General features: G+C 35.5%; 1 protein-coding gene across 1 annotated transcript in view; it reads left to right on the forward strand.

Annotated features, from left to right (window-relative positions):
• Positions 1 to 14757, forward strand: part of LOC111046987 (synaptogenesis protein syg-2) — a 478902-nt gene that overhangs the window by 439034 nt on the left and 25111 nt on the right. The window contains exons 9-10 of the mRNA XM_039426761.1: positions 9562 to 9721; positions 14433 to 14726. Of these exons, the coding sequence (XP_039282695.1) occupies positions 9562 to 9721; positions 14433 to 14726 (454 nt within the window). The remainder of the gene's footprint in view (positions 1 to 9561; positions 9722 to 14432; positions 14727 to 14757) is intronic.

The following is a 14757-nucleotide window of genomic DNA, read 5'->3' on the forward strand; positions in this document are numbered from 1 at the left end:
AGCAAACTCAACGTCAAGATACATACACTCTTCCCATGTTTATTGTCGTACAATATTTGTAATCAATAAAACACGTTTTAGGACCTTTTTAGAGCTCGTAATATTCCACTCAGATGTGAAGATAGGCTGTCAAGTCAATTGGATAGCTTTGGACTTTCGTTTCATGAACTTTTGAGAAATGTCGATGCATGAAAGGGTCCTTTCAACTTCCTAATCCCATTCTAATTTTCAGATAATACTAACTCTTGATTATGGTTAATGAGTTGAACAAGTTGAAAGTGAAATTCAATCAATGATTAAATTATGAAAATCCAGTTGATTATATATATATATTATTGTGGTTATAATCATTTTGGTTTAACTTTCATAATACCAAGCTCTACTTTCAATTCTCATATTTTATTCAAATGATGCTCACTCAGTCTTCTTGGTGGTACATCAAGCCCACTAATAGTGAGAAAAGGTTTCATCTTTCTCATTATCTGTTTCATTTTGAACTACTTATACACAAGAAATAATCATTACAAGGTGACTCATCAATCTAAACACATTCTTTATATTTTAAAAGGACATCATTATTGATGTATCTGGTATCAGGTCTTCTATTTAGATTTTTTCTGACACTTGACATATGAAGGGAATTTCTTATCAGTTCCATCAGATTTCGAATTTCAACACAATACAATAATACTGATTTTCGAGAAAGTTCAATATCCTATTATGTTAAGCGAGCAATTTCTGTATTTTTATATCTGGTTATTTAATTATATTCATTTATATCTGGTTATTTATGTTCAACGGATCTCGAAAACGGCTCTAACGATTTCCACGAAATTTGGAACATAATAGGTTTATGATATAAACATTCGATTATGTCACTAGGAGGATGTCACTAGGTCTTATCCTTGGGAAAACTCGCTGAACGACATTAAAATTCATCCTTGGCTGAAACAGCTGTGGATAGTAAAAAAGTGAGTGAACGAGTGAGTATGTGGAAAATCAAATATCGCATCCCCGTAATTCATAAGATGACATATAGCCAGCTGTGAAATATAAACACGATCATTTTAGAGAATTGTGTTATGTTTATCAATCAATAAAAATAACGGTGCTCGGTGCCATGATATTACTAATATATTTAGGCTACACTCAAAGCATGAAAATATGATGAATAATATGAAGTAAAATAGTATCATGTTATATTATACTTTGAAGAAAGATCATAATGATGAAATTCTATATTTCTCAAATCTAGGACAATCCTAAGAATTTACAGTATAGTTGGTTCTCATGTGTGTGAGGAAAGGTCAGAGGCTTTTCCGGTGAGATACCAAAGAGCGTGTATCTTGTCAGAGAACGCACATTAAGTTACAGCAGTACACATGTCACGTAGTCCTATAAGTGTGCGCGTATACCCCTTGGAAATCTGCTCTCAGCCGCCTCTTACATGTCATAAAACTCTTGCTTGCCTACTGTATCTCCGATTCTCAGTTGCTATTGTTGGAGCTGAGAATCTGATAGGGTTTGGTATGTACAAACTACATATTCCAGTCAATAATTCAATGTGTTTCATGTTTTGAGATCGACAGCTGTCGTTCGACATCTCATGTCACCAAATTGAGAACATGATATCGTCTCCTCTCACCATTATTTCATGACAAAACTGGAGGTAGCTTCAGCCATAGACTGAATAAACCATCTGTGTTCTAGCATTAATTATAATAGATCCTGGGAAGCTACAGAGTTGAATTTGATTTAAAAATCAAGAAAGATGTCAATCAATTAACTGTTACCACAAAACTCTTGTTATCTATTTCTGCTATTTCGGCACTGGAACCATTTGTGAAAGAGACTCTTTTTCATTCAGAGAGACATCATGATATGTCGAATACGACAGTTTGGGGTCAGATCAAGTGGAGGCGGGCATACTTCTTGTGAAAACAAACATATTGTAATGAATGGAGAAATACAGCCACCGTGTCAATGCTCCACTGCTCTTCCACTGCTCTGTAATATAATCCCCATACAGAAAAGGCAGAGAAGCAAAAATATACTATATTGAGCGTTTCACGCACTAAAAATGAGAAAAAATATTCTGTCAAGAATTATATTGTGAATTATGAATTTTATAACAATTTCACAGTGAAAAATAGTCGAACCTAGACTATTCCTCTCCCAATAATTTAAATGATTCGTTGTACTAGATAAATAAATGAATGACCCTTCTATTGTATATTCTCTTACATACTTACATTTCCATGAATATGTATATTCTTACTAATCGCCACTAAATTATATGAATATGTATTCTATTACTGACTAATTTGGTGGAAAATAATAGAATGTTGGATGTTCTCTCCAAAAAATTCAATACTCTAGATAGTGAGGCTATGATTGCTGATGAAGCTCATACAAGCTTTACCTATAATGTGTAGGCCTACTATCATTGAAAATTCCTGGAGCAATCTCACCTCATACAGCTAAAAATATAATATGATAGCGTATTGACATACGAGCATACATATGGGATTTTCAATGTAGATTATAGTGATTATATATTTTCTTCTCAGGTTATTAACAACTTGAAAAATTATATCCAGTCAGCGAGTTCGATTGGATTATTCTATTATAATATTATTATTATTTTTTTTATTTATTTAAAAATGAGCACCTAGTCTGAGACTAATAAGCTATTTATTTTATCCTAATTTTACTAAATGAACTTTTTCAAACCTCATCCTATGATTCAGTTTGTCTAGTTTTTGACTACAATTACTTAGTCTAGTTTGTATCCTATAAAATAGTTTCATACAATCAAGTTAGTAGGCCAATAATAATTTGTTTGGTTTGAAGGGATGAACATTTCACTATCACTAACACCAGCTTCAAGCCATTAATTCACAACACAAATTTCACTTCACTAACTCATGCGGTTCTGTTCTTTTGAGCCTCCTGACCAGACTATCAACATCAAGCAGCTGGATTGCCTCTATATTGTCGTGCTGGTGGAGTCTCTCTTCATGCTTGGCCGCAAAGTGCTCAATAACTTTCGTGACTGTCTCCAATTGAAGGTCGCGATGAAGATCAGCATTTCTGATGTACCAAGGAGCGTCAACAATATTTCTTAGTACCTTATTTTGAAATCGTTGGATAATTTGTACATTGGATGGTTTAGTACAGCCCCAAAGTTGAATGCCATAAGTCCATACTGGTTTCAGTAGCTGTTTATATAGTAGAATCTTGTTGTATATGGACAGCCTGGATCCTCTTCCCAGCAACCAATACATCTTTTTGAATTTAATTCCTAGTTCTTCCCTTTTCTTCTTGACGTGTGCTTTCCATTTGAGCTTGACATCCAGCGTCATACCCAAATATTTGGCAGTATTAGCATGTGGAATAACTTTCTCATTTATATATACTGGAATATATTGAATTCTTTTATTAGTAAAATTCACATGTACAGACTTGGTATCATTTAGTTTAATTAGCCAATGATTTGTCCATGTGTTTACTTCATTAACTGCTCTTTGTAACTTTTCTGTAGATTCCTCAATATCTTCTGCGACTGAGAGAATAGCAGTATCATCTGCAAATGTAGCTATAGTGACTCCTGCTGGCTTTGGAATGTCACTAGTGTACAGTGTATACAAAACTGGTCCTAGCACACTTCCTTGGGGTACACCAGCTTTAATTTGCCTTAGTGTAGAATATTCATCATCCAGCTTCACTCTGAAATATCTCTCGTCCAGGTAGGACTTCAATAATGGCTATATGCTGCGGGTAGGACTTGTTCTAATTTATGGCACAAGCCTTCATGCCAAACCTTGTCGAAAGCTTGGGCAATATCCAAGAAGACGGTAGAACATACCTTTTTCTCCTCAAGGCATCTTTCTATTACATCTGTTAGTCTGTGTACTTGATCAATTGTTGAATGTTTACTACGGAATCCAAACTGGTGAGAAGGTATAAGTTGTTTATCCTGTAGAATTGGTCTTAATCTTGCCAACAGTAATCTTTCAAAAAGTTTTGATAGTACCGGTAAGAGTGATATTGGTCTAAAAGAGGTTACTTCATTTAGTGACTTTCCGGGCTTAGGTAGCATTATAACTTCGGCTACTTTCCATAAACTTGGCACGTACTTTAAACGGAAAGCTGCATTGAAAATATGACTCAATTTCACAATTGCTTTTCTAGGAAGATGTTGAAGTATTTCTCCTGTTATGAGGTCATATCCGGGTGATTTCTTCTTTGCCATATTATTATTTCTTTTTTAACTTCTCTTGGCGATGTTGGAGGGATATTATCCAAAAGTCTTGGCTGTATGATTACATTTATTCCATCATTGAGCACTCTATCATCATGAGGAGTAAATGTTTTCTCAAGATGGTTTGCAAACAAAACCACTTTTTCCTTACTGCTGTGAGCCCATGTTCCATCTTCTTTTCTTATTGGTGCCACTTGTTCCACTGGTCTCTTTATTTTCTTTGTCGCTCTCCATAGTGAGTAGTTGGTACTGGCCTCATTACTTAGTTCCTCCAGGTAAGTGTTAATCTCTTGCTGTTTTATTTCATGTATTGCTCCTCTCAAGTTCTGTGTAATTCTATTCAGTTCTATTTTACTTCTTGGATCTCTTGTCGTTTGCCAGATTCTATTATAATATTGATTATTATGAATAACTATGAAAGATTTTCTCCATGATTTTGAATTATACTTATGTAACTTACTGCTAATGAAAAACCTCTTCATGTGTATTCTACATTATGGAATAGCATGAAATTCTCTAGTGATTATCTGTATTCAAGAATCTACTTTGTTTATGAAGAAGAAGTGGTTAAAGGTTAGGTTTTTCACACATTTAACCAATCAAATATCGGCATTTGCAAAAACGTATTGTTCAACTCACCAGTGAGTTGAATCTTGGCATAGTTTGTTTCGTGAAATCGAATGTGGCCAGGCCAGCGACATGCACGTGAAACTAGTAAAACGTTAGTTTCACGACTTCTATTGTCTGACTGCAGGAGCACGATCGGCAACTCTACACAACTAAGAAGCTGTGCAGGGTTGCCTATCTTGCTCCTCCAGCCAAAACTGTGAAAGTCGTGAAACTAAAGTTTCAACTGGTGAGTTCAACTATACGTTTCTGCAAATGCCTATATTTAAATGGTAGAAGGTGTCAAAAATTTAACCTTTTTATGAAGAAGAAAACTTCTTCTTCATAAACGTACATGAATAAAAGAGTGGTTCCGCTTACAAGTTACAAGTTGCCTAACCAACTCTTAAACTTCGAAATAATACTGATGATTTAAAATTTGGCTATCATTTAAATAAATTGGAACAGGAGACTTGTTAGAAAATGTATACAGTCAGTTCATGGAATTCTAGTATCCCACAAACAGCACTTGATTCATCTACTACTTATTTACTGCACCAGGTCATGAAGCTTCATACAAACCGCATTAATTGAACGTAATAAATTCTTGAATATGATGAGCAATGGAATTATGAAGGAATGCTGCTCATTGGAAGAGATATAACAAAGCTCTTCAGTATTGTAGGGCCTGATCAGCATATCAGCAACTTCTTTATATCATGATGGATTCACTATTTATCTTTCGTGCAATTTAAGAAGATCAATTCAAGCTCCAATTATCATCAATCGTTCCTAGAATTGATCAATTATATATGATCAATTATCTATGTCATCTTCGAGTGTCAGTAGTGATTACAGATCTTAATTGAATGTTATCTTTATTGATATGATAGGTAAATCAACAAAATTGTATTGTTATACTATTACAATCATCAGTATAATCCTATACTATTAAACGAGCAACTTCTGTTCATATGTTCATATGTTTAGATGTATGGATGTTTAGATGTTTAGATGTTTGGATTTTTAGATGTTTGATGTTTATATGTTTGTATTTCACCGGATCTTGAAAACGGCTCTAACGATTCTCACGAAATTCAGAACATAGTAGGTTTATAATATAAAGATTCGATTGCACTAGGTTTCATCCCTGGGAAAACTTGCTGAAGGACATTAAGAGGATAATAATCATTTATCCTTGGAAAAACAGCTGATAATAATTATTTTCTCGTCTGTTGGTGATGGAAGTGAGTGAGCGAGTTCATGTGTGCGGGACTGTGTCAAAATTATGACTCAGCTGTTGAACTTTTGTAATCATTCAATCAGTTACTTAGTGCCGGTTGCAAAAAGGCCGGGTTATTTTCAATCCTAACTAATATCCAGTGGATCCATATTCTTGGAATGGTCTTTTCTGATTTGGTTCACGTGGAGTTAATCAGGATTAAAATTTAACCGGCTTTTGTGCAACTGGGCATTTGTGAGGGAATTTTTTGCATTCCTCTGAGAATTAATCTCAATCTACTGTGATGAGATAGAACATTTCTGTATGAATGTTATTTTTTTTCTTTCGTTTTAAATTGTTTATGCATTTGTACTCCAGAGCGAAGCTCGGTCCCTGATATTTTACTGTTAATTCTTGTTGAAAATAATCGTTTATATTTTATTTGTCAAGCAAATATATTTTCCAATGATTGAATAATAAATTTTCATAATTGAGATTATAACGTGGACCTCACTATAGCCGAGCTCCAGTTAATCAATTATTAACCCACAAGTTTCCGTTATGAATAAAATAGAAAGTCTAGAATGCAGCAGTAAATAAAATAAAATAATAACCTAACTTTGGAATGTTCAACAATCAAGAGTGGTACATTCTCTCGTCGCTGAAAAAATTTTGAAAAAGTGAAATATGGATAAATTAATATAATTATCATTAAAATTCAGATAAAATGAATTATAAAAAGGAACTTCTAATCTTCTTTGAGTCAGTTTTCACAAAGTATTTATGATATCATCAGTATAATTCAAACGAGTTGACTGATATCAATATCATCATTATCATTCATGTGCCATCATCTAAGAGTAATCAAATTAATGTGTATGAATACTACAATGGAATAGCATATTACACTAGTCAGTTCGCCAAAATACAACGCTAATTTGGAATATTACCTCGAGGAAATCTGAAGTGCTTGAGAGACTGGCACAATAAATTCGAGAAGGAAATGTAGAAGAAAGTATGGAGTAGTGTATGGTAGTAATTTGTGAGCTATTTGCAACTGGAGTGCATTCACTGATTTATGAAGCGCTCTGTCCTTGTAAAATGCAGTCTTCCGCTCCCCACCCAGTTATTACGGATTGCATGTTCGTTGTTACGACATGCAATCGTCATCAGAAATCATGTCAGCTGTAAGCTATACGTATGACTCCGCCAAAGCCTTAAAATCTTCCAAAAAGCAATTGTATTGTCATCCTGATAAATTAAAATACCGTATTGCATGATGATGGAAACAATCAAGTTCATTAACTGGGAATGACATTGAACTACCTTAATCTCCTGCCCTTTGTTTAGAGTTCATGATATGGGTGAATTCACATGGGTACATTTCTGAACTTCGCTTGATAATATTTGAATTTTTTCTCGTTTCTCAAAAACATTCACTTTTCAGCTTTAATTATCATGACTAACTTCATTGTCCTGGCATTGAGATTTTGCACAATGATAAAATAAGTTCATAAGATCATGTTCTATGAGAATCACCCGTTAGATGCACTTTATTTCATGGTATGGCACTCTACCCTGGTCATGGTTATTGAATCATCCTCGCGTTGTTGAAATTCGCGTGTATGGTTGAACTGAGAGACCTTGTCGATGAGAATTGAGTACAGAAATATCAAAGGAAAATTGTATGTTGTCATATATTTCAATGTGTAAAATTCAACTATTTAGAGTGGTGATCAGTAGGAGTAGAGTGTTCTCTTCTCTATATCACATAGAAGGCAACAAAGCATTTACATCCTGTATATATCATTAACGATTCATCTGATACAGTAAATTAACAAATAAGATGTGAAGATGACGAAAAACTATTTCTTGATATTGATCAGTATTCTGCTATTAGAATATCATGAGCCTATATTTAGAATGGAATATATGTATGACAAGCTGAAAATATTCCAAGAAATCGATATATGAAATAATCAGACGTTAATGTTGTCAATACCACTATATTTTTGTCCAAAAATAATTCAAACTACAGAAGCAGGTTTCCTGGAAACACCTGCTACATCATTAGCTGTCACAGCTGCCTGCAGATGTGACAGGTGTTGTCAAGAAACCTGGTTCTATAATTTTAATTTTTTTTTTTTTTAACAAATATTAGTGGTATTGACAACATCAACGTCCTAGTATTTCAATTATGGAGAAATACCACAGTATATCATACCGTACAATCAAATTATTAAAATCGATACTTATTGAATTATTGCAAATGACAAAAATTCACAGTCAATACCACTTGCTCCCTGAAATACAAATTCAGAAGACCTAACTTCCCACCATCCTCACACATTTATAAGAATATCTATGCAGATATGGTGTGGACATCCAAGCAGCTGCATGTAGTTGAATACATGGGAAATAGGAGGTAAATTGAGATGATTGAGTCCACTTAGAAGGGCTGGCTGTGGCCTCTTTGTTGTCGATAAACCCGACCTACTTGAGCAGGAAGTCGGTTTGAGGTACTGTCCACTGACATAGTAAAGGCCCTGTAATGAAGTCATGCCTCCAAGGTCTGTGTGAAACATAATCGTGCTCTTTGAGGGTGAGGCTTTTGCCTTTGCAGCTATGACCGCCATCCGACTCTCAGCTTTGATTCAAGCTTTGGCTCAAGCTTTTCGCCAGACTACTAGTTTGCTTCATGTTCTTGGTAATTCGATGCAGCGGCTGAGTTCGTGGAATAGGCATCTGCTCTACCCAATCTGAGGAGCTCTTTTCAGATTCTCCAAGCTCCATTATATCAATACCTGAACAACCTCTGTATATTCAGATACTTCAATACCTTTTTTCTGGGTTCTAGTTGGAAGGAACGATTGGAAGAAAAATCTCCCCCCATAAGTCAGGAGTAGATTGTAGCCATCGACTACATACAGGCAACTCCCCATGTGGCCCTCTCTATATTATTCTGAGTATGAGCATGTATCAATAATATGTTCCATTATTACAGGCTATTTTTGTGGAGGGATTGTTACGAGGTCCTGTATCCCAGCTCCAAGGAATTGAGAGAGAGAGAGAGTTTACCGCTGTATTCCATAATGATAATATGATATCAATGGAAATAATCCTTATGATATAATAATAATATTTGAAAATATCTTCAACTGTACTCTTTTGTTATCTAGTAACAAAAGTAAAGTCTAGTTTAGTCCTTTGTGACTTTCCGTCCTTCGAATGATAATCCACAAAACTTTGTTGTAGGAAACTCTCCAATCAAAACTTTCTTGCTAGATCTCCATATATTTTTAGGATATAATTATTATTCGTTTCTCAACACAGTGTGTCCTATAGCAACATTGTGTCAAAGGATCAACTGTCCAATAACACAAACAAAAATTGTTGTTAATTGGAAAATTTTAAGGAAATTGTAGTGACTGAGCTGATATAGTAATAAGTTTATGCTAATTTTTTTCAGGGTGTACTCCTGAGCCACAATGCATCGGCTCGACTGATACTGATCAATCAGAGCCTGGTGCTGCAGAAAGTGACCAGACAGAATGCGGGCATCTACGAGTGTTTGGCAGTCAACCAGGAAGGAGAAACAAGGAGTAACAATTTAACACTCCGAGTAAAATGTGAGTACAAATTAAAATTCAAAGGCCCGGTTTCAAAAAAGCCGGTTAAATTTCAACCGTGATCAACTTCACGAGAACCAGTCAGAGAAGGCGTTTTTGTGAAGACGGCTTCTCTGGTTGGTTCTCGTGGAAATAATTACGGTTGAAATTCAACCGGCTTTTGTGCAACCGGCTAGTAGTCTGTGTGGAATAAGTTAATACCTGCCAATCTATCCGAAGAAATAACAAGATTGCAAATTTGTCAAATACAATTGCGACTTTCTTGGATTTTCAATTTCACCACCGAATTGTGGATTACTTTCTTACAGACATTCATTTCCTGAATACCAAAGTTGATCAACATTAGCTACAAATTAATTCATATTGAAAAGGGGATTTTCAAATAATTTTTAAGAGAAGATTGATTTCAAGTTGACCTGAGAGCGGGTAGAATAATTGGTTCAAATAGATGGAATAAAATAACCGTGGTCTATCCTGATTAAAAAATGACTCTTGAATAAGAATTCCAGATCTTATTCATACGCTTCATTAAACTACACGTGTGAGGAACAACAGGCTAGAGCCCAAAACTGTTCCTTTCATGCAACGCAGACAGCTCTGTCACAAACATATTGAGTAGATGATAAGAGTGCTCTCAATATCTCTTATACGATTTATTTTGTTGTGAACAATTTAAATTTTCTCAAATTTCACTAATTAATAAAAATAATAATAATAATATCGAGTGACCTGGCTGGCTCAGGTCTGGTGTCAGAGTTTTCAGGTCGCAACTGATCAATTTCAGGGCCTCTGACATGACCTAACGACTGCTTTGAACTAATTAATTGTAGTCAAGAACTAGACAAACTGAATCATGAGGTTTGAGAAAGTCCAATTAGGATAAAATAAATAGCTTATTAGTCTCTGACTAGGTACTAATTTTTAAATAATAATAAAAAAAAATTCACTGCCTTGTAATAAAGTAGCTTTTTCTTCATTATTCTCATTTCATTGAGTGATAATATCCAATTTGCAACTCACTCTTCAAATTTTATCCATCACACATTCGAAATTCCAACAATATTGTAGTGAAATTGATAAAGTGATATTCAAACTCCCACATCATCATGCACTTTGCGTCATTAATAGCCGGCCTAGTTCCGCAATATTATCAATCACTATTACTGGTGACAATTCCATCTTCGTTGACCTACATCAACAAATGAATGTTTCAATGTCAATGCTCCCTGAATCCTATATTCTAATAATCGGCCCGAATTTCGATGAGCGATGATAATGATAGTGCCTTATCATCCCCAAGGAGTCACTTGTTAATACTCCAACAACAAACGCCAGTCTGAATTCACCAGAGTGAAATTTCAGCGACCAACGCTGAGTTATCGAATTTGTATCACCTTTAATTCTGTGTTGCTACATTATTGCAACGTTCTATCAGCCACTGCGAATCGCTTCGTCAGTTGTCACGTTTCCAACAAGTGATGAATTTTAGTACAATAGAAATCATATTGGAGAATAATATCATCTAGAAATGATGAATTATTGAATGTATGCTTGCATTGCAAAATCACATCCTATTATTCAACTCTCCATATTATCCCAAAACCGATTGTTCATATTATACCTGGGATACGTGATTTCGTCATCCAAGAAAAAAGTATTTATTAAATGAAATTATTGTATCATACCAATAATTGAACAATATTGTTCCAATCAGATTTGCTCTATGGAGATGACTCATAACATTTCATGTCTAAATAGCTGCTTCCAAAGTCATCATATCTGATGAAGCATTTTTGTGATTTTCTGACAAATATAACTGAACTACATTATATTATTACATTTCCAACACTGTTCTAAGTTTTGTTTGTTGACTCCAAACGCGTTCAAATGCATTATGGTTTCAAAGGCTCTGTTTTCAATGCAAAGGAAATGCTTTCATAGGGGAATGTTTGTGTATCATTGTGTTCCATTGTGGATACAATTGTGTAAATGAGCAATTGGAAACATGCAAATTTGTTTTGCATGTACGGTATTAAAAGTGAAAAGCGATCAAGAAATTCTTCAAAAAGTTATGGACTTCAAAGAAATATGACTATAAGATACAAATTTATATTTAGTAGGCACCTAGAGTATATATTCTAGAAAGTTTTTAAAAAAGCGATTTTGTTACGCTTAAATCTACTACGGTCTTCCTCGTTTATTATAAATCTCTCGAAAGCAAAATATCTCAGTTATTAAGATCTGACAAAAGCGTTCGATACATTCCCCTATAGTATTTTATTCAAGAAATTAGATAAATGTGGGATAAGGGACCTTATCCCTGAAGAAATCAAACAACTCACTTATCTCCATATGTGGTTCAGAAACTATCGTTTCGGGGCGGGGAGTATGAAGAATGTTGAATTCAGATTTGAGAATCAATCTGGAGGTGGAAAGCTTACACATAATAGCCTTGAAAAAAGCTCAGACCATTGTTTAAAAATATATAATCAACAAGTTATTATCGATATTCTTATTTTCTCTTCATAGATGGTTTAAATTGTTTAAAATATCATTTGAATTATAATAGTTCCTGAGTTTCTGTTCTACAGAGTACTCATTCCTAGAAAATATTGAGAGTCCTAGCAGTATGAATATTATTTGATAACCTCCATAAATGATTGAGATGATGTGTTGAGTTATTTCTCTCGTCGATTAATCAAGATTACCTCCGGCTAATAGCATTGAAAGGAAACACCCATTCAGCTGTACATAAAGATAGGGGAGTGGGAATTCTCCTCTACTTTGCATCTGATAAAAAGCAGTTAAACGTTGAAAGCGAACATCAGTAGCTCCACCCCCAACCGGCCCGTGATTCTTGAGGTGTACGATCAGTTTTATTAGCTCGAGTAGTATAAATCTTATATCCGAACGTGGCGGCTTGCAAATATCCGTCGACAAAACCAATATTTCCTCTTCATTAAACCTTTACAGCCCACCGATCCGTATTTCACGGCCACCCCCTCATGAACGAGGGGCGGGCGGGTATAAAAAATGATCGGTATCTTTTTCCGCCTCGGCACAGAGGAGGAGGCATGTGGAAAGGGGGAACGAGAGTCATGTGGAAAGGGGAACGAGAGGCATGTGGAAAGGGGAACAGACACAATGGAAGACAAGTAGGCGTAGCGGCGCGTCTATTGATACCGTCTAAAAGATCATGAGGCAAAAGTGAGTTTGCCTGCAAGAAGCCAGAAGGGATTTGTAGGTTTTAAAGATATCAAGTTGTCCCCTGAAAGCTACTGCTAACGACTATTTGCCCCAGTTCAAAGATGCAACGATAAAACATTTTTATATTTCTTTGTCGCTCTGCTTTTTTCGGATCCACGTTCATGTTGGTTGGACTTTGTACTGAGTGAGTTGTTCAGATCAAAACTGTTTCTTGAAATATTCATGTGAAAGTCCATATGATTGTTGATAAGATACTAAAATTATATTCATCAACGCTATTAACATTTATGACTTCAATGTGTGATGAACCTAGTCTTAAATATCAAGGCATATCAACTCTTTTGGTCTCTTATTCACACTCCAGAATCAGACCACCGAATTCAGGTTTTTTCGACAGAAACCAGAAACCAGAAAACGAAAAATCAATTATCATCAGACTTATGAAAGCAGTTCCAATCATTCCATGGTGTTTCATTCCGCCATTAACTCTCAATGTATGAATGAGTGAATGATAGTACATAATTTATTTCAAGATCATGTCATAACCAACAAACCAACACTAACAATGCACGTAGCATGACTTTTCAAGTACAGAAAATGTACAATCACTATCATCTTGCACTGACCTATAAGCTCCCGATTATGTTTTTACTCTTATCAGTCAATTGTCAGCAGACATTGATCAATCATCAAGACACCCAAAGTGTCCCCTCTTATTGGTTATTCTCATCAACAGCTGAAACTTTAGCAAATTTATCCTCGTCGTAGGACTTTCTTAATAAAATAAACATGAATCCTAATAGAACCTGAAAGCGTATTGATAATAATTGTGTGGAATCCTTGTACATCTGATGTGAGTATCTGTAAATAGCCATTCGATATTATCATAGAGAAACAATAGCGTAAGCTTAATAGCTTATGCTATCGTTTCTCTATGATATTATTCACCCATACGTACAAGTCGCATAGGCATCAAAATTAATATGAATGATTCCTTTTAACATAAACATGACGCTCAAATTCATATATGAATATGTATTATCAACAATCAATGCATGATCCCGATGATCACGATGATCACTGTATCCATGCAACTGGTTCTCCATATTTCATATTGACTGGTGGTCTGGTACAATACTTGTCAACTCACATACCTTACATACCTCACATATCTAAGTACCTCTCTTAATTACTCACTTATTATCCACTTTCTCACTCATTTTTTCTCTCTAATTTATACCTGTCATGGACCATTCTCACATACCTTACTCACTCACTTTTCAATTCATATCTCTCATGGACCATTCTCACATACCTTACTTACTCTCTCACTTTCTCACTTCCTTATAAATCACTCATCATTCTGGCATACCTTATTTACTTACTCACATTCTTACTTACTTATTTCTCACTTTCTTACTCACCCAATCACTTACTCATACACTTTCTTACTTACTTACTCTCCAATTCAATCCTCTCACGGAACTATTTTACTCTGTTGCAGACGCACCAACCTGCAAGCAGGACCGCATCCTGGTAGTGGGCGCATCCCGCTCCGAGAACCTTCACATCGTGTGCGAAGTGGAAGCAGACCCGCCGGCCAAAAGCTTCCGCTGGAAGTTCAACAACTCGGGCGAGACGATGGACGTGGAGCCTGAGCGCTACACGACCAACGGCACTACCAGCCTGCTTTACTACACGCCCGTGGTCGACCTTGACTACGGCACCCTGTCGTGTTGGGCCGACAACGCAATTGGCCAACAAATTTCGCCCTGCGTTTTTCAGGTGGTCGTTGCAGGTGAGCGCTAAATCAACATCACCCACTTTCA

Source organism: Nilaparvata lugens, chromosome 4 (assembly GCF_014356525.2).
Source record: "Nilaparvata lugens isolate BPH chromosome 4, ASM1435652v1, whole genome shotgun sequence".
Taxonomy (NCBI): Eukaryota; Metazoa; Arthropoda; class Insecta; order Hemiptera; family Delphacidae; genus Nilaparvata; species Nilaparvata lugens.